Source organism: Cyanistes caeruleus, chromosome 1 (assembly GCF_971803275.1).
Source record: "Cyanistes caeruleus chromosome 1, bCyaCae1.hap1.1, whole genome shotgun sequence".
NCBI classification, from domain to species: Eukaryota; Metazoa; Chordata; class Aves; order Passeriformes; family Paridae; genus Cyanistes; species Cyanistes caeruleus.
Genome location: NC_141701.1, coordinates 58510321 through 58536556, shown reverse-complemented (window position 1 = coordinate 58536556; position 26236 = coordinate 58510321). Strand labels below are relative to the sequence as shown.

The following is a 26236-nucleotide window of genomic DNA, read 5'->3' as shown; positions in this document are numbered from 1 at the left end:
GTTTAAGAAGAGAATGGGGATGTAGACTGAACTACTCATGTCTAAAAGTGGCAGCTACAGATCAAGGTTAAGACATTACAAGGGCCATATGAGGATCCTGCACTACTTTCTTCTTTAGTCTGTGGAACAGAGGAATTGAGTCTTTGCGGCTGTCAATCTGGCTCTTTTCATGAGTTCTAAATTCATTTAAATAAATAAATAAATAAAATTATTTGTTTCAACTTGTCATTTGGGTAAGATCTGTTTTATTGCTGCAATTTTTGCTGTAGTATGTACAAATCAATCACAAAAGTCTCTATGATGCAAACCCTTTATAAAAGTGTTACCTATGTAATTTCTTCCAAAGAAGCTTCAGATGCTGTGACAGTGATACTAAACCTACATAAAAAAAAAAATCTTTAAAAAAACATAACTTCAATGCTTTGCTTTCAGAGAATTTTTATAAAGCTCACGTTCTAGAGCCAGGAACACACACTGAGCATTTAACTAAATTCCATGTTAAAATAAATTCAAACCTAAAAAATTAGTTAAATGTATCTTCCGCTCAAAAACCAATCTCAAACCTAATTTTCTGTTACTCATCATGATTTTTGACATTTTTCCCTTTACAAACTCCTTTGATAAAATGTTCAGGAAACCTCTCCCTGCCCTTAATTTCTTACCTTCTATGTTAATTTGACCTGTATATTTTTAAAGAAACATTTATTTTCATAGTGACACAATCAGTGCAGTCCCTGGTTGTAATAAATAAATACAGCTTGGATTTGCATTATGATGATATATAAGGACAATATATTTTACAGCTATCTGTTTATATAACACCATTGACAGCCTATGTTTGTTTTTAAAGGAAGAAAATACTAAACGTAGTGCAACCTGCTTTAGAGAGGGAATATAAGACAGAAAGATTTATTCTGGAAAAAAAATTAAGGTCAGGATACATGCTAACATCCAAATAACAGACCAACTTGAAGCAGAAATGCTACACTTTTCAGGAACACATTTTCAAATAAACCAATGTTATGCTTTCATCTTATACCAGTGCTTTCACAGACATGGAGTGGATGGAGATTCAGAGAATTAATATAGATTTCTGGCTTTCTTTATGTCAGCTTAGAAGGGATTCCTTTGCCTTCAGCAGGCAGATGGGTATGAAGTGCTGAAGAGTACTGGAGAAAGGACATCAACAGATTCATTAATTTTTTCCTACTCTAGAAGGCCTCACTTGCACCAACAATTGAGGCTACTCAACAGTTGGGACAAGGGCAGGTAGGGTCAGGACAGCAGAGAACAGTTTAAACTAAAAAAGAGGAGATATTTAGGTTAGTTACTTGGAAGAAATTCTTTCCTCAGTGAGTCATGAAGCACTGAACAGGTTGCCCAGAGAAGCTGTAGATGCCCCATCACCACAAGTGTTCAAGACCAGGTTGGACAGGGCTTTGAGCAACCTGGTCTGTCCCTGTCCATAGCTGGGAGAGGTGGAAGTATATGATCTTCAACATCCTTTCCCACAAAACCCATTCTAAGATTATACATATAAAGGACAGCAAAGAGTCAACAAAACAAGCTCTGAAGAAATACATTCTCCTTCCTCCTACACAGCAGGAAAAAATCATCCCCCTCACATTAGGAACCAGGCAATGCTCTGTAGATCACACATGACCACTTCTTCAACCCTTCCCTTGCATTGCTGCTCTTTCTTGGCCCCAGGACTAATCTCTCTTCCTCTTTTCTTCTACTGCCACAGACTTTGGTACTGCCTCCAGCCATCATAATGTCAAGCTCCAACCAACATAACTCTTTCCACCCAGGACCATATCAGCAAGGGAAAAAGCAAAGGACCAAAGCCCTTCCCGCACAAAAAAGAGCAATGATTATTCCTTTGGGCTTGGTGCCATACTTGGTGTGCAAGGTACTCAAACCTCACTACTCAGTAATCACTCAGTAACCACTGAGAAACTGGGACATGAAGCTACAGAAGTTTGTGCCCATGCTAGTAAGTCACAAGGTCACATCAAGTATATTTCCATTATAATGAAGACTGAATGTTTTCATTTAAAACGAAGCAAAAAAACCCCAAACAAAGGAAACCAAAACAAAACTACAAAAAAAGGAGGAAAAATCTACAGAAGATTCTCATACAATCACCAGAATTCTCATGTTGGGGCTCAATGTAAATATTAATTTACATTACCTTACATTTTACAGTTAAATGTGAGAGATGGTGAGACTGGAACATAGTCAACCTGAAGTGCACTGGCTCTACAACTGCTCTACTCTGGGCAAGCAGCAGCCTAGTGTTCAAGAAAATACAAACTCAGAAGAGTTGAGAGTTCCAAGAGATTTTCTCATTTGTGAAATTCTGCAAAACCCCAAAGCACACAACTTCCTTTCTTTCTCATAAAAATGACCCTAAAGTTTCCAGAATAAAAGTAGGGCTAGCTGTAGTGATAATTCTTCTGTGATACTCTGATAAAATTCCAACTGAACTCCTTCATCATAAAATCTGTCAGAGACCCAATGGGTCTTATATGAATATATTTTTACTCCCCAAGAATTCTTAATGTCAGTAATATAATTAAGAAAGGAATTTACAGAGAACATGTAGAAGGAAAAGGAAAAAAATATTAAAAAAATAGAAGACTGTGTGTGTGAGAGATCCTACGGATGGCAAAGGAAGCCTACAAGTACATCTTCTAAAATATTGCTTCTTGATCCCCCAGAATTAATTTACACAACAGTCTGCTTTGAGTGAAGGCTGCTTTCTCCCACATCTTCTCTTTAAGCTTTTCTTGCTTGACTGTTAAAAGTGTCATATTTAATTCAGGTGAATATAGTGACTTTCAGTACAACCCCAGTAAAGGACACTACAGGTGAAAGTACCTTAGCATGTGTTAAAGCATCTCTGAAGATGTGCAGCATTTCTACTCTGTTAGTCACATTGTTTCATGTTTCATGCTTATTAAAAACTTCACTTTAGAGCAGGAATTTTTTAATTAATGTGTGTTTCCATTATGAAAACCCTGTTACATTTGGCACAGAAATATCTTTTTGGTGTTTGTTACTAACCTAAGTTAACCTGCTTAAGCATCCATGATCACAAATTGAGTTAAAACCAAACAAACAAGTGAACAAACACCTGCTGACAGAAAATGAGGTTCAAGGAAAAACTCCTTTGACAGTCCTAATACTGTTCTGGATTTGAAAAATACATCAATTTGATTTGTGAGAATTCTGTTTTGAACTGGGGCCTGATCCTATTCAACTGATATATTGTTGAGAGACAAAACCCCATGCTTAATATGTTGTTTAAAAATTAAGAGTCAGGAATGATTAGAACACAGTTAAAATATCTTCAGTCTCTTTTCCCCTCTGATATGGGTAGATGAATTTGAAAATCAAAAGTTAAACAAAGAAGTGTAAAACACAATTATACTGTAACATAAATACATTACACTCCAGAGATATCAGAATATCAACAGTAGTATTAAATCTGCCCTGAAGTAAAGAGGTATGAAGCAATTCATTAAAATAGAAGACAAAAACTAGATCATTCTCCAGCTAACAACAGCTAACCATTTTTTTTTTTCAGGAAAAATCTAACAATTTTATCCTGACTTCCTTTATATGCAGATGGAGAACATGTGGGATTTGCCTTCAGAGGCTTTCCCTCTGTTTGGGGAATGGGAAACCAGCAGCAGAGTTGAAGATTCAGCAGCATTTTCTCTCCTTTCCTGATCACTCTTGACTGCTAGATTACTGTGCATGATCACTCAAATGAGATGTACTGGAGAAGCTGTCTACAATGAAAACTGGAAGCAAACCTAAAGACAAACCACAGTCTTCCACTGATGATTTAGTTTTGAAAGCAACAATATGTAAATATTAACTTATCTTGGTGTGCTTAATGTACATTATTGAGACGAGATAGCTAGGGCTTTCCATTCAGTCAAAAGACAGATAAATACAGGAGTAGCTGCAATACCTAATGCAAAATCCAGGTTCTATACTGTATTTTTTTAAACCAAACAGCAACTTTTTTTTTACTTTTTTTTTTTTTTTTTATTTATTAAATGGGCATATTTGTTTTTTTTAAATTGGACATAGTTGCTGCGGAAATTTATGAAGGGTTGCCCACTGGGAGAATTCTGTGGCAGAATACGACAGAAATAAAATCCATTAAAATAAATTTTTTTAAAGAGATAAGTTACTAGTAAGATCAAAGTAGTAAAATGGAAGTAGTGTGGAATACAGTTTGGGAGCTGAAAAATAACTGTGAAGAGACCTACCTATGCTAGAATTTCATCAATGCAGAACTTGAATGGAAGGAGAGGTCCTGAAGCAGAAACATATGCAAAGTTTGTTGCACACATCTACCTACTCAAATCCTCTTAGACACAATTTCTTCACAATCACATTTAAATTTTGTTCATAGTCTTGTTTAAAATGAAATTGAGTCTTAACATTAGCCTTCCACTTGATTTTGACCTGTGTGCTTATGTTACTGCTTGTGCCATCAAACCCACCAATAAACACAAGTATAGACTAGCAAACTAGGATGGTTCTCATCTCAAAGAAACAGTCTGGCCTCTGTCTCTAAATCTAGTGCCCATCCACACACAGAAAAACCCATCACCCAATAGAGAAAGGCAAGAGGGGCTGCTTAAAGCAGAAGAATTTATCAGTTGCCAACAGAATCACTGGGCAGTGTGCTACTGCAATTCAAAAGCCACCAATCTCCCAATACTTTTCTGCAATTTTCCTTAGGGCTTGTTCTCTAATCTTGCAAAAAAAGCAACTGTGCCGCAATCATTTTAGGGGTATTTCTGAGAAATGTCTGAAGAGTCTGTGACAAACCATGTGAAAAAAATCCTCTTGGCTACAGGTGCATTTGGATACTTCAGCTTAGCTCAGCTGTGTTAGAAACACAGAAAGTAGCACATGGCCTGCAAGTAAAATGCCTGTGCACACAGGGATCTTATTTCTCATTTAAGTAAGGCTGATTTCAGGGCATAACATAAACATAGATACCCTTGCAGATCAAATATGTGACTGGGCCTTAAAATTATCTTAGCTCTTGTCAAGTATAGATTATTTTGTAACGGAAACTGAATAATTAAAGAAAAATTACAGGTGATCTCTATTGAAAGTATTACGCTGATTATCTGAGATGAGCCTAAAACCTGGTAAAGATATATTATCATCAGGCTGCAGTGAGCTCTCAATGTCTACATGAGCTACAAGTAAGTAGATACCACCTCAGAAGCACTTTCCTGTGGCATTTCCCTATTTTGTCGTGGCTGAAACAGTTAAATGCAACCCATCCTGACCATATAATGGCTCCACTAATGTGACACATACCATAAATACTGAATTGTCAGTGTTCGCTCCATAAGTTTCCACGAGTAGCCCACGCAGGACATGGCTGCTTCCCCCAGGTAACCATGCTGTGCCCAATTGCCTGTTTAACTTACAATCACATTAGCACTTTCTACACTAGAATCCTTAATTGTTGATGTGCCCAGACATTGTAAATGAGTTAAATTTTTACAATACTTTGTTCTTAGTAAGATCACTGCCTTCACAGTGCTGTTACTGACCCCATTAGTGCACAGTGAAAACTGTGGTGGTGTTACCCACTTCCCTCCTCCCCTAGGATGACAGAAAGACCAACATATATTTAGGGATCCACAAATGAATTTGGAATTTCTCACTAAAATTACTTATGCTTTTAGTAAACTGCTTCTGGTCTGCCAGTGTTCCCGCCTCTATTTTGGCAAAGAACAACATAATTAAAAAAAAAAAAATAAAATGCCACCACGTAACAATCCAATTCATGTCTATATATAATTTAAATCTGTATGTTCATTGCAAAGTCAGACACAACAAATAATCAGAACTAAACTAACACCAAATATATTCATTTGGTATTCAGTCATGGATGCACATCTACGTTTCACAAGCATGTTGCCTGAGACAGAACTGGAGTGTGGATAGTGATTCAAGCATCGGGGAGTGTCTGTTGCACAACACCTTCAGATATTTCACCTATCTCCTATTACACTGACCACAACAAGGCGCTCAGAAATTCAGCAGTGAAAGCATAAAAATAAAACAGTTTCTGGTTAAAGCATAATCGAATAATAGATTTGCACAATTTTTTCAAATAATTTCAGTTCTTATATTTGTACAACAGTTATGAAAAAAAATAGATTCTTTATAACAGCTTGCAAGATGTCTACTCTATAGATTTATATATCAGGAATAATTATAAAAGAAGACATGATTCTAAGAGCCAAGTATGTTGCAGGCACGCAAGGAAATGCTTATTTGTCAGATAGTTTGGGTAGTTTATATGGACAATAAACATCTAACTTACAAGTATTATGCTTGCTTTTTGTGGGTTTGCTTTTTTTTTAACACATGCACTTTTAAACTTATGTAGATAACAATTTTATCTGCTTGCCAAGAGATTTGACTGCTGAAGTAAAAGATATGAAATTTTTTTACACAGACTCAGATGAATCTCTGTTTTCTTCTCCTCATGGATATTTTTTGTCCACTTTAATATGTCAAAGGTCTTTAAAATAGCTGTTCTAATGATTATCTGAATCGACAGGAAAGGCACCAAATACATCAGAAATAAAACAAGTTAAATTAAAAATACATAAAACCAAAGCTTTAAACAATAAAGTAATCTGTCTGTACTTAAAGGTCATCTAGAAAATACAGATAACTCTGTTCCTTGTTCGCAATAAAAACAGAGTCCAATTTATGCAGAATTGATCAAGCAGTTTCTTTCTTCATATTTAAACATTTCTAAGAAGCGATCAGAAAGATTGTACTGGCCAGGATGCTGGCCAGAAGAGGAATGGCAGAGGGGACAAGGGAAGGACTTCACATTTGCTTAACCCTGAAAACGTAAACAATTGTCTATATCCTTTCGGAAGAGCGCGCGGCACGTAGGTGACAGAACGCAGGTGTGGGCGTCCGTCATAATAAAGGCGGTTTGGCTGAGTGCAGCGGAGCGGCGGCAAACCTCGGTGAGAGATTACACACAGACCTATTGGCAGAACATGGCAAGGGAGAATGTCAGATTTCATATTCGCCAGACATCTACAGCAACTGATGCCTTGTAGTCAAAGGCTGTTAAATTACCTGTGAAGGTTACTGGCAGCCCTGAATGTTTTTCTCATTGTTTATTTAGTTCCAAAAGCACTTGGTCTTTGTGCTGATTGCCCTAACTGACAGCCCAGGAAATCTGGACTTTGTAAACAGGGCGCTGCTGTATTGAATTACAGGTAACAAGTGTGTAATCAACCTGCTGGGGCTGGACCTTTGCAAAGAAATCTTCAGTATACAGACAAAAAGAATAGATTTCAATGCTGGGGAATCAATTATGTGAGCAGATGAGTATAAAAAGAGATCAATTTAAATACTTTGTGCTTATTTCCTATAGCACATTTTGAAAAAGAAAAGACCCTGACATACTGGAAAGGTAATTAAGCCCTTTATTCATTGTTGCAATAATATTATAGAAATTAAAGGTGAATATGATTTGAAGCTCCCTCATTATAACCCATAAAACTGTATTAGTTGAACAGTCCTTAGCCGCAATACACTTTTTAAAAAAATAAAGGCTTGCAGATTCTTATTCTTAAAGAAGAGTTTCTGTAGTGAAATTACATAAACCGGAACAAAGACTAACCAAAATGAACCACTCATTTTTGGTCTTCTAAAAGGTAAAGAGAACCACTACAAAGCAGGGATCTAGTGAAATCTAATACTGTGATATTTCTGCATACTAAAACAACACAATAAAGTTCAACAACCAACCCCCCCCCTCCCAAGACCATAGATTTATATGAGATATTTAAACTCTAATTGTTAATTAAAAAGCATAAATAAAATCCAGTGGCAATCAGTCAACAGAATAACCCTATGCCAGAAAACATTGAGTCACTGAGTAGAACATGAGAGGAAATATTTTTTTTTCCTGGTGGTTTTTTTAAGGCTGTTTTTTAAATCACCAAGACAGGCCTGTTCTGCCTGTGACTATGGCCACCATGGGCAATAACATTCACCAAATAAAGAAAAACTTAACAATGAAGATTTCAAAATATAAACATCTGATGGTATTTCCTATCTGAAAATCATTTATTAAAACAGATACCGTATGCTATCATGTTATTATGCCCCAAAGACTTGTTTTTGCAGTTTGAAATTACAAGAAAAACAAGGTTTCATTAATGTACTCACTGATGATGATAATTTTAGACTGCTTGCAGTATTGGAATGTATGCTTTGTTAAAGCAACTGGACTTACATTGCTAAATTTTATTTACTCTAGGGAAGTAGTTTCCTACTTTGGCATCCACAATTTCTTTTAAGTGCCTGAAAAACATGTTATAAAACTGACTTTTATTTCTGTTTGCTCATGTATCAGTATTTATGAACCAATATGTCCCTAAAAATTGAAATCCCTGACTTACTTGGGAATGGAAGGATATTTTTTTGCAAATAAACAACAATATATGAAATTAAGCCTTATCTAGTTATAAAACTTTCAACTAAACCTATTGCATGGAAGAAGAGATGATGATAACTGACCAGGAACAATGGAAACACTAGCATCTCTTATTAGTACTCTCAACCTGATTCAGGGTTTAGGCCACATAGATATTTCTGACTGTTTCAGCAATATTTATCCAAGACTATTAAAAAAATTTTGGTCAAAAGACAAAGTCTGCTAACTTCTAATAACTGTATATTAACAGATATGCCAATTGCTTTCCATACTCTTCCTTCCTAACTAATATTCCTGTAAATACCTACATTTTCAGGAGAAGAAAAACATAGTTTCCCAAGACAATGGAAACAGCTGGTGAAGGACTTTTTAAATCTGACTCACAACAATAATACCCTGTGACAGTGAGAAACACTGCTCCAGTGTTGTACTGTGTAAAACACACAAATTTCTGTCCATTCCCAATGTACCACCTTTCAATGGTATTGGAGATCTGTCTGTTCTTGTCTCTTGAAAAGCAGTTGACATGAACATGATTTCAAAATTTTCCAAAGTTCTTTTATATACTCTCTTTGAATTGTTCACTTCCCATATGCTTTTCAATGCACTTTACCTAGTCATGATGACTAAAAACTCACTGAAACGAAGGTTCCTATCATGTAAATATAAGCACATGTATTTAAGGTCTCAACTGATGCTCCCAAAATCAGTGTTAAATAATTTAGTTGTGCACTAAATACATGAAAACCGACATTCATGGCTAAGAACTGAACTGAATTCACTTAGCACTTTATGGCACACAAAAATGGTAAATGTAAGGATTCTATTTCCTCAAACTTCTGTTTTGTTTTTTTTCCTGAGTTACTCTGTAGCTAAAGCACCATGAAATGTACCACAAGGAATTACAGTGCCTGGACTTTGCACTGTAGATGGAGAAAGGTGTAAAAACTCCTGCTTCTCTTCAGCGTTTTTACTCACCTGAAGCTTTTTTTAAAAAAAAAAAGATGGAAAAAATCCCAGAGATTAAAAATCCCCCCCTTTTATTTTTCTTTTTCTAGAAAGCAAAGTTAAAGGATTTATTCACAATTATTTGCTATACAAAGGCACTATTAAGCTAGATATGGGTATGAACTCCCCCTTTTCAGAGTATTATATGTCTATCTAAAATATCTATCTAAAATACAAACACAACATCACACGTCTCCAGCCTTTTTTCTCATGGACAAAGACTGTGTCATGTCAACTGGAAGTGCACATCTTCCAGAATAAAGTCTTCATATGATCACTTCCTGCACTGAGCACCTCTCATAGCACATGACAGCATTTACACTCAATCCCACAAAACAGAGCCCACTGTACAACAATGAAGCACTGCAGTCGATGCTGTACTCTTAACTAGATTCACATTGGTAATATATTGCTACAATTCTGCTTCAATTAAAAGCATATTTCAGCAGAAGCTCAGGATATGATAGCTGCTCTATGCATTTTAATAATACAGATCAATGGTGTCAGAATTCTACTTTACATAAATAAAGACTGATCATATTAAGACAAAATCCCGCATAACCTAAATGTATATTGATGGCAGCAACCCAGAAACTTATCACAGTCTTTACACTCTGGATAAAAATCAGTAAGCCTATTTTAACTGACTTCAATGTTTTAAAAGCAAAAAGTGTTTTATTCTCTCTGAGATAAAAAACCAAAAAAAAACACAAAAAAAACCCACAAAAAAAAAACCCCACCAAAAAACAGGGGGAAAAAAGAATTATTTACCATATGAAACTCCAATGAAAATACTTAACTGGTTCTAAATATTAGCATAGGAGGAACATGTTATTACATGAATTTTGCAGCTACTAAAGTCAAGCCAATTTATATTGCACTTATAAAGTTAATATAGGAAATGCAAAATTTTTATTGCATTAACAAAATTTTCTGAAAGACTAAAATATTTATCCTTGACTTTCATGCCATGCAATTTTGTTTTAAATTTAGAACTCTAATGAACTGCTGGACTCTACACTTAACAAAGGTCTCCTAGGGATTCTGTTACTGAAAACTTTCATATACGTTTCTACAAATTTCAGTGTCTGGAGACTACATAGGTTAATATTTAGTGTTATTAACAAAATTAGGAAAATTGCCATTACCTGTGACCCAGAACATGGGATATTACTGGAAAGGACCAAAATAGGTAGCAAATGTAACCCATGATAGTGCAAGTATTCTGAAGAACACACCTGTTTTTATTTATGTGAGTTCCAGCATTTCTAGAAAGTTACAGAAAATATTGCTCCTTTGTATTAAAACTACCCATATAATACATTAAATTCTGAATTTTAATTGATTAATTGCGAAAAGCTAATATAGCATTAGATCAAAAATACACTTTTCTTATATTAATTAACCACAGGGAATTGGTGACTAGATTTAACTGGGAGATTAATAATAAAAAATAAATCAATGTTTTTAGGAGAAGTATAGACTGTTTATGGAAAATATCTAGCCCTACTGTAAGGGCACTGGCTCATTCTTGGCATGTTAATAAAGATCAAAGTTATACAACAGAAGAAGCAACATGTATGTGCATAGTCCTGACTAGAAATCTTTTAACACATGGTGTTCTACTCTGGCTCTTGTTCAGGGCCAGAGAGTGCATCATCCTTTGCAGTTTGATCTTGCCATTTAATGTCCCTGTTTAAAACCTGTATGTATACATACAGGTATAATATTTAATACTCTGCAAAGTATTAAATCAGGAATATAATATCCTGGAAGTATTTCTCCTCCAGTGGAAAGTACTGAAGTCATGGGCCCAGGCTCTCCTGACTACCCAGAACTAGGCTGAGAAGTTCCTCGTAAATATTACTGGATTTATTGAATATATTGCTGGTAATACTCTATTTTGCTACATTAAACACAATACAGCTTAATCAATGAATGCAAACTAGATGGCATTTTAAATGTCTTTCCAAAAAAGTATAAACTTTGGTTGCATAGGTAAGAAGTAAGTACTTTTAGATTAATAGATAATAAGATAAATATGGAAAATTATATTTCACTATTTAACTGGTATAAGCTCTTATCTTTCAAAAGCAAATTCCATTACTTATCCTTTTCAGGAAAAGAAATTAAGAAAAAAAAAGAAAAAGAGAAGGCTGAGGAAAGGCTTGTGCAAAGCAGTCTGTAAGTTAAATTTTCTTTACTTCTGCAAGAGTACATCTTACCTTGTAATAATCTACTAAGAACTCAGATAGACCAACAACAAAGAAAAGGAAAAAAAACCCAACAAAAAACCAGAATGAACAAAACAAAAAGAACAATTCCCAAAACCACTGCAATGTCCAGCTACCAGACCAGTTCTAGAGCTTGAATGGTGATAAAATCCTCATGATAGTGAGCTGCTTAGGTCTTAAAAATGTCCAGCACACTTGGTTGATAAAGAATCCACCTAAAAAAATCCGGCCTTTACACCACTGTAAGTAAATCCACATCAAGGAATGTTTCCATAATACAACTGCAGAAAATACACCTCCAGTTAAAAAGTAGAACAAGCACAGAACCTGTGCAGACCCCTAATGAAACCCACAAACAGTTGTCAGAGTGAATTAATGCAGTACAGCGTGCTATTCCAGGTTCCAGCATACCCCTGTGGTGTGGTATGTTCTGATTTGTTAAAAAATAATCAACCACTTTAAATATCAGCATGCCTACACTTAAAAAAATGAAAATCATACTTATGAAAAGTACAATTATTTCATATATAGGTTTGTTGCATTCAGTACAATGTATATTGCAAGAAAATGCTGCAACTCAAACTAACACACGATGAATACTGTGAAAGAAGTAATTATATACAACAATTCATTAATCATCAAGGCATTAAAGTGTCCACAAAGCTCTAGAAGCAGTTTATGGACCACGTTACACTTATGTCCCAACCGAAGGGCATAAGCAAATTTAATATTGATTATTAACAAAACTGATCTTATTTTTTAAAGACAGTGTCTTAAAAAACTTAGTCAATAATTCTAAAAAGCAGCTCTTCTATGTTCAGCAGTGATGAAACTACAAGACAGTGCACACAGTGAGAAATAGTATCTCAAACTAAAAAACCAAATTGCTTTGTTGCAGTTGGAGCTAGTACACTGTTGAAGAGAGTTCACAATTGAGTTACTTGCTCCTAATGTCTTACTAAGGGTTCTCCAAACACAGGAAGCATTGTGTTCCTGTGGAGTCTTGGCTGTCACTCCCCTGGAAGAGCTAATGGATGCAAGCTCAGCTCCCATATCCAGGAGCAATATGGTCCTCCATTTCAGAACAGCATGAATGCAGTAAGTCATGAAAAGATGTAACTGTTATCTAACTCCAGTTAGAAAGTTTCTCACTTCCATACAGAGATGGAAAAAATCCCAGAGATGAAAAAGTGTATCTCTAGAAACATGGGATTTAAAGCAAAGAAGAGCCATCGTCATAGTATGTCAAATGTAAGAAAAATACAGAAGACAGAACATGAATTTCTACTTAGTCTCTATTGAAATGATAAATGCAATTGAAGAAGTCTCAGCAGACTTGGACAATGGAAAACACTATCAGCTGCCTGGAAAACACATTAAAACTGTTGGTCGACTCCGTAATTGTATATTCAGCTGAAAGTTTGTCACTGGTGCTTTTTGCTGACCAATTCAGCATCACTGGTTAGATCAAACAACATTGTGTTTGTATGCCAAACCTACAACGTCTGTCTTTGCTGCAGTGTCCGTAACACAATATATCAGAAATAGCCACACACAGCAGTTTTCTGCATCTCCTATACCTTTAACTTAATCAGACACAGTGTGACTCACAAATGTCTGAGATCATTTCTTTCTGCTTGTATGAGCTCAGGGAGGCCTCTTTAATTTATCACCAAATAAAGGCACAAATTGCTGGTGCTGGTGATTCTGGTATCAGCCTGCAGTTGCAAGAGTGAGAGACCTATTGGTTCATACGACATTGTCTGCTTTACAGCCTTGTTCTTTTTGACTAAATAATCTTTGATTGCTTCACAAAACTCTCTTAACTTCATCACTGGTTCAAGCCAAACATTAAACAGTGTTTATGTTTCCACTTGGCTTCATTTGACTTTTAGAAACCTGGATATAATGCTTCCTTCCATGACTAAATACTTACAAGGTACCCACGTTCAGGTTTAGATTCATTACATATATAAAAGTGTAATATAAAATTCAATGCCAGCCCGTATTTAAAAATAATTTTTGCCGTATCGTACTAATGAAAACATAGTGTCGCTTTAGAGGACGTACTGTTGGCGTGAATGACAATACAAAACCTATGTGCATCCTGTGCAGTCAGAAAAGGCTTGGCAAGGATTTATGACACAGACAAAGGAATTCTTTCAAGGACATGTAGCAAAATAACCTTAACTTATGAGACAAAAATACAGGACTAAGCAAGACCAGTGTGGAACAGCCTTCCTCAAGCTGGAATGGACAAAAATGAAATGCACTCAAACTTGTAATCTTTCACTTCTTCTTTATCTCTGAGCTTGATATTCATAATCTAGGAAAAGAGTGTGCCACTGCTAGATGAAATCTTTACAGCTTTAGAGGTATAGTCAGTGTACGACCAATTGTACCATCTAGCCAGAAACCTGAGTTACCTTTTGAGGTATTTTTTTGTTTGTTGTTTTGGTTTGTTTCTTTGTAATGCTACCTTTTCACCAAAGAAGTGGTTTACTGATCACTCCTAAGTGTTTAGTTAATGCTCCATTTGGGAAGTAAGACCGGACTAAAAGAAGAGAAACTATGGATCACGAAAAAAGAGATTGAAAACCATCTTCAATTGGTTCACTGTGAAAAATGACAAAAAGTAACACTTTCTGGCTGATAATAGGTTTACTTCAGATGCTCGCTATCATTATAGAAAAGGAAAAAAAATCACATGCAAAGGTCAGATTCTGTCACTATTACTCACATTAGGCACTACCTTAACTTAACATGCCTCATGAAAAATTGAAGTCAAAATAATCTGACACATTATGGCAAAATGCCCTTTATCTAACTCATACATCTATGAACAGACACTCCAATAACCATATTCAGGCTTTTAACGTTATTTTTAAAGACAATGTAGTGGACACAATTCTTCCATTCTTTTCCAGCAATTTTAAACTGATCTTTATTGATATTAGACAAACTATTCCAGACTTTTATTGGTGAAGGGCTATGCTAGATTCAAGTGTCTACATCTGAGATTTAGGAAAATATTTCTTACCACTCAGAGTACTTATCTGAGAAATGCTTTAATTGAATAGATTGTAATTCTAGACCTAATAAAGTAAGCTTTCTCAGATGAAGTAGAATGATGGTTATAAATGTTTAAATTATAACTCAGACACTCCTCCTACATTCTTCTGATGTGAAATGTTCAGCATAAAAGCAGTAAATACTGTCTGGTTGTTATTTTAGTCACTCTTAAAGTATTGATTTTATACTAAACATAAGGAAATTAAAACCTTAAGGTGAAACCAATGTTTTTTCACAAGTTTACAGCCAAGTCAGTAGAAGGTTTGTTTAAAATATCATTCATAGCATATATTGACATTATAATATATCTGCTAATGATCAAACACAAAGAAAGATATAAGTGCACTTTACTACATATGCACATAAAAGAATATTATACATGACTGTTTTAAAATTATATGTTTTAAGTGCTGTGATATTAAACATTTAATAATTTGGCAATTTCTTTCAAAGACAACTATTAAAATTAAGGAAGAAGAGGCCAAATGTCAGCTCTGCTGAACTCCTGCCTGGTCCTGAAGAGAAAGTATGTATGGGGAATGAGGACAAACCAATTTCTTCATTTTCTTGGACTAGATGAAGGTCAGATGTCTCCCACCATAAGATGGCTAAGTTCAGAGCTATTTAAGCTGAGGCCAGCTGCAGCTAATGATTCTTCATGATAAAAATCTGCTGGAATACTCTATGTCCTTCCTTCTACTCAACCCCTGGCAACAAATGACCCAGTTTTAGGAGGTATTCTGATTCTACACTTGCTCAGTCTACATCTGAGCAATTTTAGACAATGAGGAAAAGCCTATCCAGGCTCTCCTGTTCATGCAGTCTGCTGTTCTATGGTATAAAGGCTGAAACAGCACAAGTTATTCAAAGCTTCACTCTGTGCCTGCTTAAGGTGAAGGGCATGGCTGCACATTGGTCTACAGAGCACAAGGAAACAGAGGTACTGTGAACCACACCTTTTCATCTTCACATCATCTGTAATTTCAGAGATTTTACCAGGAGTCATATCAGACACCTTATATATCTCACACAAATGAAGGCTGCAGCATTTACCAACCATCCTTACTGCAAAACATACTGTTCGAGATTAATGTCCCCGACCAGCAAATCTAGGGATGAGATGACATGGTTAGGCAGAATGGAATTTTAGATTTGGCACTGCTACTGGCCAAGTCTGATGAAGGAGTTAGAGAAGACTTTCTTAGAGAATACTCCTATCAGCAGCCAAGTTGTGCCAGCAATAAGGGGAACACCGTTTCTTCTCTTTGAAATATGAGAGCAAATTCCTGGGCTTGTTTCCCCATTCTACTCCTACTATACATACCAACTACTTTTTTGAGATGAAGCCACGTCCAGAATTTCCATTTCCTTTTGCCCCGTTAGTAAAGGCAGTGCATATTAATATTAATATATGTCTTCATCACAGTAGAACAGGTTCAATTTTGATTTTGAAAAGATGCCCTGTATGAGGGGAAGACTAGTCCCTTGGGAGGCTGGGACTTGGCTGCAGGCCCTTCCATCAGCTCCCTAACTAAGCCTCACCCATACATGCATGTCTGAACTGAGGACCCAATGCAATTTCAGCAGGAGGCTGGACATTTACAAGGTAGTTAAGTATGTAACATGCTTACAGAATTGGACTTTAATTCCTCTTTAATTACCCCATTTCCTCTCTCTCTTGCTACAGATCTGAAATTATCTGGATTGCTTCTAAATTGTATAATATTGCTTCTCTACTCCTGAAATACACTGAAAATTTTTAAAAGAGGAGACAAAGAAATTAAAGAGACTCATGACAATTTCATAGGTTCCACTGTCAAAGTCTCCTACTTTTCTACGTTGAAAGTCCAACCATTTATCTTGAGAGCCTTACTATCAGAATAATCTTCCTTCCCAATATTTATCAAGTCCATCACTGACCAGGGCTTCGTTAACAAATGTGGGCATGCACAGACACACAACACAAACAAAGCAAACTCATTTTGCAAAGGCAAGAAGTTAATTTTCACTGCACGCTTAAGATTAGGAGTTGTTGTCTCAGTTTGATATGAAAGATATAAAGCATTTTCCTCAAAATTACAGCTATTCCTTTTTTTCCCCACATCAAAATGAAGTTTCAATGAGTTAGTTTATCTGTGTAGATTGGTTTATGAATTGCATTAATTAATAACTGCATTCTTTGAAAAATATAACCAGCTCTTTAGCATCTGTCCCAATCTTTTCTCTGTCTCAAATGACACTAAAAAAGGAATAAAGCATACTTTTATCAGTAATGCTACTTCACTATAGGAATGTAAATGACAATTTGAAACCTCTGAACACTGATTGCAATTGCTCCCAAGCCGCAAAATTAAAAAGTGGTTGTTTGGGTCAAAATTCCCAAATTGCCAGTGATGTTTAAATATTTCATCTTCAAATATCAGCTGGACTAGTCAATAATTTAAAAGTTACCCATAACACTATTGCCTTGACTGCACTGCACTGTAGAGAAAAGATGATGACACAAGGGGAAATGCATTACCTGACTCATCCACACTCCATCTTAAACATGGTGAGGCTTAATTAACAATACATCAGATACAAATTGAAGGAAATATTTTGAAATACCAAATAGTGAATTGAAGTAATGTGCAAAAGTTGCTGCTGAAAAAAAACAATGATTGAGTAAGTTGTCCACAGAAAATTGACTTATCTTTCTTTGGGCTTAGATATCCTTAGGAAACATTGGAATTTCAAGCAATTAAACCTTTCCAAGTAAAACACTGAGGAAGAAAAAGTTGTATTTCAGCATATTATGTATTAGTTAGATAAATTACAGCTTTAAACAGTTGTGATTTTGTGTTTACTCCAAAATCAACAAATAATTTTAAAGTTGCAATTACAAGAAATCTAAATTTACTACATAAGTAATATAAAGTTTATTTACCATAAATAATTGCCCATATATATAACTACATACATCCACACAGGAGTGGGACCTTTCCCCTTCTGCCTTGACCCAAAAACAAGGAAAGAGGGATAAGACAGTCTTGACTTAGACAGTTATTGCTGCTCATTTCTTCCTTAAGCAGAAGGAAGGAGTGGGATGGATATTGCAACTATTATGAGAGCTTCTTGAGAAAAAGATAATGCAAGAGAAGTTATGCTTACATTCCTGCCTGTACAAAAAACCAAAATCTGCCTTTTCAAATGAATTACAGGTTAAATAATCAGCATTTTAAAATGTGTACTTAGCACTGTGGATAAATCTCATCCCTAAGATTATACATTTCAAAATTCTAATAAAAGATGATATCTGAGATATAAAAATGAACAATAAAATCACATATTTTACCCTACAAAAACAATAAAAACTAACTGCTTTGTAACATTTCAGTCAATATAGCAATGCAATCAAATTTATAACTTTGGTAAGGAGGCTCAAGAAAACCTAAATAAATTATTTCATGAAGCATTATAGCAAGAAACACTTGAAGAAAACTGTAGATAAATATAAATGCAACTGACTAACTAAAGAAAATAACGACAAAGAATTGCTAAAAATTAAATGCCAGGGCATACCTCTACAGATCTGTGATGCTGTCACATTATTTACCAAACAGTAAGGTACCCCCATGGCCCATATGACGGGCTCTGTGTTTCCCTGCTTATGAGACAGAGTGTTCAGGCTTATAAGGGGTGAGCAGGATTGTGTGGGGTTGGAAAGACTTTTGTCTCCACACCACATCTCCCACTCCACACCAGCTCAAATATCTCTCACCATGGCAGCATTCCAGATACGCACCAGTGCATCTCCATGCCCATAGCAGAGCTACACCACCATTTCTTGAGGAAACCCTCTGCTATTTTATGGGTTTTGTAAATAGAGATACAGTGATTTCAATAACATTGTTTTATATCCTGACTTAGATCTGAAATACAATGCAATAATTTCTGGCTCATGTCAACTTTTTTAGTGAAATATAAGCAAAAGCTACCTTTTGTTGTAGACACTCAATGATTCTGAAGCACTACTGGTAGCACACACAGAGTGCACATAAACAGGTGTTTAGAGCAGCATTATCACAGATGAATGCTAATCCCAATACTAATCCTAACCTGATAGACCATTTCTTATCCTGCATCTTAAGATCAATCACAAAGCCTCTTGAGTACAAGTAAAATTTGAATTATAAGGAATTTCCCAGCTCCTTATTTTCCTTACCATTTTACACAGACACAAGGAAGGCACATAAGCCAATATAATCATTCAGTGAGTTGTGGTCTCAAAATACCTCTTTCCTTCTTTATCCTTTAGTTTTATATTGAATTTGTGTGGACAAATCTTATAATAAATTTATTTTATTTACCCAATGAATGACAGTTTAGGCAATGCAGTCTTCTTATGGTTAAGCAATGTAAAATAAATATATAGCTTCAATTCTGTATTGCTGGGTACTAAAATTAATTGCATTATGAATTAAGTAATAATTCCACAAAGTCATCTGTAAAAATCAGCTAACAATATATCAATCATTATGTATGGTAATAATCAATTTTGAAGTGAAGGTGTTAGAAAGTACAACAAACAGTTCAGAGCAGTGATATTTAATTTTAAAAGGTAAAAAAAAAAAGAAATCAAGTGTTTGAAAAACCTTCTGTCACTAAGCTGCCATCCAGAGCTGTAGCCTGGAAGTCACTTACAGACACCACACAACCACAAGGTTGTTGGCACTTGGCTCTACCGAAAATTAAAAACATAAGACTAAAGGGGTAGAGGGATGTAAAAATGCAGCCAGCGCATGCCACTGCTGAGTGCGTGCCTTTTCATAGCCATAATTTAAAGAGATCAGAAGGGGAAAAATGAAGCCCAATAAAAATGGAAAATGTTAGATTAACGACACAGTCATTAAAATAAAAAAGGTGGAGTTATATGAGGAATGGATCTTATTTGAATTATTGAAATTAAACAAGTTATTGTAACAATCATTCTAAAAATCACATTTTACTAAGTTCAAGGAAGGAAGAAAAAAAATAGAAATCTTCATGGGAATATTTCAAATTGTCAGTGGCTTTAAAAAAGTGATTTAAGATTTTCTCTTGTATCTTCTCTTTCAATTTTAGAATTTTAGTTGCCATATATTATAATGGTATTTTAGCTATAAAAGTAGTTTTCCACTCACTGTTCTCTTGCCTTTCAAGGAGACAAACAGTTTTTCTTTCTTCTAAATGAGCACAATAAAATGGGTAAGCTGTCTGGGGAAAAAGAACCCAGACAAACTGGTTGTATAAAGCTCAACAGAAAAATGTGGTACAGAGAAGAGGCGATCTAAAGCATGTTTACTGCATGCCATGTAATTTATTCTACTAGTCATGTTAGAATAAGAGTTTCTCACTGCTGAATTATCATTAGGTTTTGTTCAAAAATAAACCCATTGTTACTGCTGTCCCTGACACTGTACCCTAAAGAAAGTCGGGGAGAAAATCTGCATGCAAAACTGTACCATGACAATAATAATTCTGTAATAAATACTTAAACAGCAATTCTAAAAATCTGGGGCCAAATTCTGCTGATATTCCCTAAAACCTGCTTCTATAAGATCTGTGCATGTCTATATGCATTTTAGTGGACTAATTTTCAGCACTTCAGTAAGTATTCTTCTATCTTCTTGCAAACCTTCCTGATTTATCAATAGATCTATCAGTTATGAAAAGATTGATATCAAGAGTCATCTAAATGAAAAATAGAATAAAAATGCAAACTATGGATGCATTTAGAAGAACCAAAGCTTCACAAGATTTTCCTCTCCCTAGTTGATGTAGGCAAACCAACAGATTGTCTTTCTGTCAGGCAAACCCTGATGGAGATAAATGTAAAGGCTGGAGTGCATGCCTAATTTTTACACACAAGCTGCAACCAGACCATGGATTTATGCTTCAAGGCAACCAGATTTCTCCTTGTGTACTCTTACAAACTGCTGTTGCACTCAGTCCATCTTGTTTAAATGCCTTTAAAACCACACACAGGCTCTGCCCCCTCCTCCACTCCTACTAATTATATACTTTTTGTTTGAAGAAGCAAGGCCTTTATTGCTCATAATTTTAGCTATCACTTGCTTGGGCACCTTCTACAGATCAATAGCACATAGTTAAGTGGATGAAAAGGCTAAATGTGATTGTCATTTGCAATTCAAGGTTGCATGTCCCATCCTCCTCCCCCCCCAAGCCCCAACACCTTAAAATTTTACGCAGTGCACTTGGATTTCATTTTAGAATACCAAATTCCTGTTGCAGGTATACAGTAGCTGTATAGTCAAAACCTTTTGTCTTAAATTAAATATCTGTCATTTTTTAAGGCCAGAATACTGGCATAGGTTATAATAAAAACTAGCATCCAACCTGCAATTTTACAGATTCCATTGCTGGTGGCCATACATCTTTGATGGCAAAACTACATTGGTTGTAGCGCCATAAAATCAATAAATATTAACCTTTTCTGACACTTTCTGCACGGATGCTTTATCAGTCGCTGTCAGGTGATAGAACAGTCAGTGATGCACTGTATTTTTCAGCTCAGAACCCATACCAAACTAAGAAATCAATGCAGATTAACAAACCTTTAAATACAAAAATTGGCAATGAAATTTTGGTTCTATACAATAAAAATTAAACCAAATCACAATGCTGCGGAACCATAAATCTATTACAAATATTTCTAAAAAAGTTGAAATATAAGTACAGTATTTCTATGGAAAATTAATTACAACAATGAAACAAAATCAGTTTTATATTTCATGACTGACTTATCTATCAGCGCTTGTAAAATTAAAAATGTACCCAGTAATATAAATCCCGTGTCTCAGTATTGTTTAGAAACTCAGAGTTCTTGCCTTGCTGAGAGACACATAACTGTTCAATACACTTAAAACTCAATTTCTAAACAATGCAAGCACAAAAATAAAATTTTACTGGAAAGAGAAAAGATACTATTTAAGTTATTCCCCACCTCATAGAACTGTAACAATAACCATGTTTAGACCTAAGCATCTTAGAAGCCTAAGGCTTTTAATTATTGGAAAACATCTTGCTGTGTACAATCCATACTGTAGCAGGGTACAGATTGAAAACTTGGATTGTTTCTATTTCTCCCTGTCCTGAACACTGCAATTTCTTCTATATAACACTGTACTTGTTTACCAGAACATTAGAAATTATGTTTACTTATATGTAATTCATGTTAAATTGTTTTATTAAAATATGAGCTAGTATATGCTAGTATAGCATGGCCTTTCCATAACAATTCAGGCTTCTTAAAAATTACCACAAATCTTGAAAACCTAGGACATGTTTTATTATTTCTTCAAATATGGGATCTTGTAGTAAATTCCTGAACACCAGTGGATATATGGGTCAATTTATAGACAGAAAATCCTGAAAAATAAGGACTATGATTTGGCTCTATTCATCCTATATAGCCAAAGCCTATTAGAACTTATCTGTAGTTTTTAAATGTATTATCAAATTTCTTTCTAACAATGCAGGTTAAGCATTGGTGTACAGGCAACAATTACCTTGCTTTCAAAGCAAGAGAAGTCACTTACAGATTTAGACCTGAAACACTAAAGTAAATTAGTAAAAGCTATTGAAAATACAGTTCCACCAAATTTTAGACATATATGCCCAGTGCAGTCGGTAGCAGGTACACAACAGTATTTGGAGAAACAGGGAACTGCTTTGGGAAATGCAATATAATGCTATGGTATGCAAATGAAACATAAATTCAAATGCACTAAAAGCTTTATCAACATAAACTTTATATTTTAAACTAAAGTACAACTTTAAATTTGCTGTTTCTTTCTATAACATCTGCAATTCTAGATTAACCAGGAAAGAGACCTACTTCTGCCAATCAGCATCAGGAGCAATCAAATTGCAAATTCTACAATGATTTCTTTAAAAAAAACATTGGCAAAAATAACTTTAATCAGCTCAGTTTATCTGTTAATGCTAATATTGAAAGGATCTGCATTTATTTTGAAAATCATCCATAAGAAAAATGAGAAAGAAAAGAAAAGCTGTGAATTTAAGAAAAGTCAAAATCTAGAAGATGATAAAATTTAAAAATAATTTTAAAAAATTACTATGCCTACAATTCTCTCATGTCACAATGTGGACAACGCATTGTCCACAATGCAAAGCTTACTTCTGCATAGCAGAATCACCACAGAAAGATAGCATTGATATTGCAAAGTAGATGAACTTTAGATTGGGAGCCACTTGTGCACATGCACAGCCACCTTTTGAAACCCACTTCATACCAGAGTCTGAGCTGGCTTACATAAAAGCATCCCCCCAAAAATTAATCCTTTTTTCCCCCATGTTTGGTGTCAGGATGGCAGAAAAACTGAAGTACCATCAGAATCAGGAATTCTAGTGTCTCCATCAAAGTGTCATTTTCTCTCTCTGCTTCTCCAGGATCCTGAAGAGTCTTATACTAGTTATGCCAAGTTACAACCATTTATTCTGTGTCCCTGAGTACTTGGCCAATATCCCAAACCTGACCATATCTTTCTGCAATTGGTGTTGACTGTTCCATACCAGTAATCAGATATGACAATAGCTTTATTTATAAAGAATGCTCTATTTTTTTTTTTAATTTTAGAATTATTGCCTTTCATAACTTAAAAACCGTTATCTCAAGACATTACAAAAAATACATGCTATCAGCTGGCCACTGACATAGCTCAAAGGTTTGAAAGAAACAGCATACGCAACAAAATCCCCCCCACAACTGCAACAGAGAACGGAGGATTGTGTTCCCCTGTCTTTGCCTTTTGATCTGTACTACAAGTAAGGCTGTGCTGAATTACAGATAACTGAGATTTCATTATTTTCACATGCTGATAAATCTCTGACTCCACATTTCAGGATTTTTGTTTGAGTGGATAGAAGCAAACAAAAGCGGCTCAGCAAATTTTTCTGACAATTTTGATAGTAGCTGAATTTGCTCAGAGGAAGGTGGACTACAAAAGAAAGGGTCAACAACAATTAACAGAACACTGAATACTATTGTAACAATAAGGATCTGTAGATAAATCCTTACCAGAGGAGGCTAACTTGAGTTGACTAGAAGCAGCTTTATCCCACGGGCACTTTGTGATGGTGACATGCACTAATATGTGAGGACTCCAAATGTTTCACCATGGCTTTTCCTTTTTAATTTTATATTACTCAAACATTCCATAAACTACTAAAATTATTTTACTGAGTGTATAATTGGTTGTTTAATAACTACTAAGTTCAAATTCTTCAAATAGAGTCCTGAATTTAAGATACATATGCCAAATCCAAAATCAATGTTACTTTAAAAATGTTTGTCTAAAACCTTTTGATAAATCTTGAGATAACTTGATAATCAATTCTGACTTTATTTGCTATCAATAGATGCTTTCATTTCATGTTTCCTCTGGATAATATTACTTCAATGAAGGTATATTCTTTCAAATTTCCTAAAACCTGTTTTCTGAGAACTGTTATCTGCTATTAGTTATCAGACTGAAAAGAAGTACCATTTTGGCAAGGCATAAAAGAAGTAGGAGCATAGTTTAGTATGTAGTATGGTAGTTATCTTAATGCCTTTTTTGTAAGTACATTATACTCTGTAATCCCAAACACTTATAGAGCACTTCTAACTACAGGACAACTACTAATGAAAAACCTCTTCCATCAACAATACTCTAAGTTTCCAAAATGTTATTTAAGCAGGGACTGTGACAATCAGTAACTCATTTTCTTTAAATACATGAGAAGTCCTCTTAACTACGCTACAGAAACCTGCCTAGCAACTCTGCTTTTGGATGTCAGGCACTTCCTCTACTTCCCAGAGCCAAGGAACTGGAATTGCACCCACTTAAACCAAGAGTACCTTTCATCCAGACATGCAGAATCTGAACCAGTGATCTGAATTGTCTGAAGCCCAGAGCTTTTATTAATGCTCAGGTTCCTATGCAATTTATATGAAAATTGCACTCACTTTAAGGTCTCTTTTTACTATCAGAGAAAATTATATGAAAATCATATCGTAATGACTCAGAGAATGAAAACATCTGTATTAAATCTGCAGTGGTTACTTAAGTACAAACCATTTCTTTGATGTTAGATATTGATGAGCACATACTCATTCCAATAAATACAAGACATGCATAAAATATCTTACATTCAGAAGATGTACTAAGAAAAAGGGGTTCCCCACTAACTGGCCAGCTGGGAGTTAAGAGATATGTTATCTGTCTCCATGGCTTTTTGACATGATACAAGAATTATAGACAGCCGACATGCCATGTATTTATATGAGATATAGTTTCATATTATGCTCTTATATGTTCACCAAGAAAGTGAAGCAATCTTTTTTCTGTGAGACTTCTACCTATCTTCATTTCCTTTAGTGCAAACAGTTATAGACAAGCTCCTCTCTGAACTGATAATTTTTTAGAGGTCATTCAGCCCATAATTTCAGGTCCTAGTCACTATCCTGATGGTCCTTCTTAGGAAATTGGACCCAGTGGGAACGTTTTTTCCTTCTGCTTAGTCTATGGGTCAGCATTTTCCTTCCCTTGTACTTCTTAATTCCCTTAAGTGGCAATTATTTAAGGTAGAGTTAGAGAAGGTGCAATCTACATTCATCCAATAAAACCTAAATATTAAAAAGGACAGAAAAATCCAGCATGGTTACTAAGGATATATGGGAGAGCATTTAGCATTTGAAAGGTACCAAAGATCTGGTAAATGAAAAGATGGAAAAAATTATGAAGAACTATTGGAAGTAAAATAGAAATTAGAAGTACAAAAGAACACGAGTATCAGACAGACAAGGCATCCTACTTACAAAGGTCAAGACTCAAGATGCCATGTCAAGAAATTAATGGAAAGTCAGTGCCGCACAGATTGGATTAATGAAAGCAAACAAAAAGAAAGTCCAGAAGAAATTTTAAAAATCAGCATGGAATTGCAATGATTTGTGATTCATTGGAGCAATTATTGCTGAGGGCTCTTCTCTTCATTCATGACCCAAAGTAGTAAAGCATTGAGCACACAACTTACACTGAATCAAACTCCCATACCTATGTTCTTTTATCTATGAGCTTTGGCTCTGGGATTTAATTAATTTACTTCACAGTTGCTGGTAGGTGTTGAATTTGAGCTGGAAACAGTGTCATAGGGATGATTTTGCTAGTCCTGAGCAGCGTATGCAAAGTCAAGGCCTTTTCTGCCCCCCACCTCACCAGCGAGGAGGCTGGGGGTGCACAAGGAGTTGGGAGGGGACACAGCCAGGACAGCTGACCCAAATGAACAAAGGGACATTCTATAGCACTTGGCATCATTCTCAGCATGTAAAGTGGAGGGGAAAAGAAGCAAG

General features: G+C 35.3%; 1 protein-coding gene across 5 annotated transcripts in view; it reads right to left on the bottom strand.

Annotated features, from left to right (window-relative positions):
* ZNF407 (zinc finger protein 407) overlaps window positions 1-26236 on the bottom strand; it is a 338932-nt gene that overhangs the window by 60770 nt on the left and 251926 nt on the right. Inside the window, exons 9-10 of one of the 5 annotated variants that reach the window (XM_086894248.1) lie at window positions 4290-4336; window positions 312-378 (exon numbers count right to left, since the gene is read on the bottom strand). The exons of 2 other annotated variants lie outside the window; for them this stretch is intronic. In XM_086894248.1, coding sequence (XP_086750374.1) covers window positions 4290-4336 — 47 coding nt within the window. In that variant the 3' untranslated portion in view covers window positions 312-378. Of the gene's footprint in view, window positions 1-311; window positions 379-4082; window positions 7064-26236 lie in introns of those variants that run through there. 2 more of the 5 variants (XM_086894239.1, XM_086894257.1) reach the window with 2 other exon arrangements.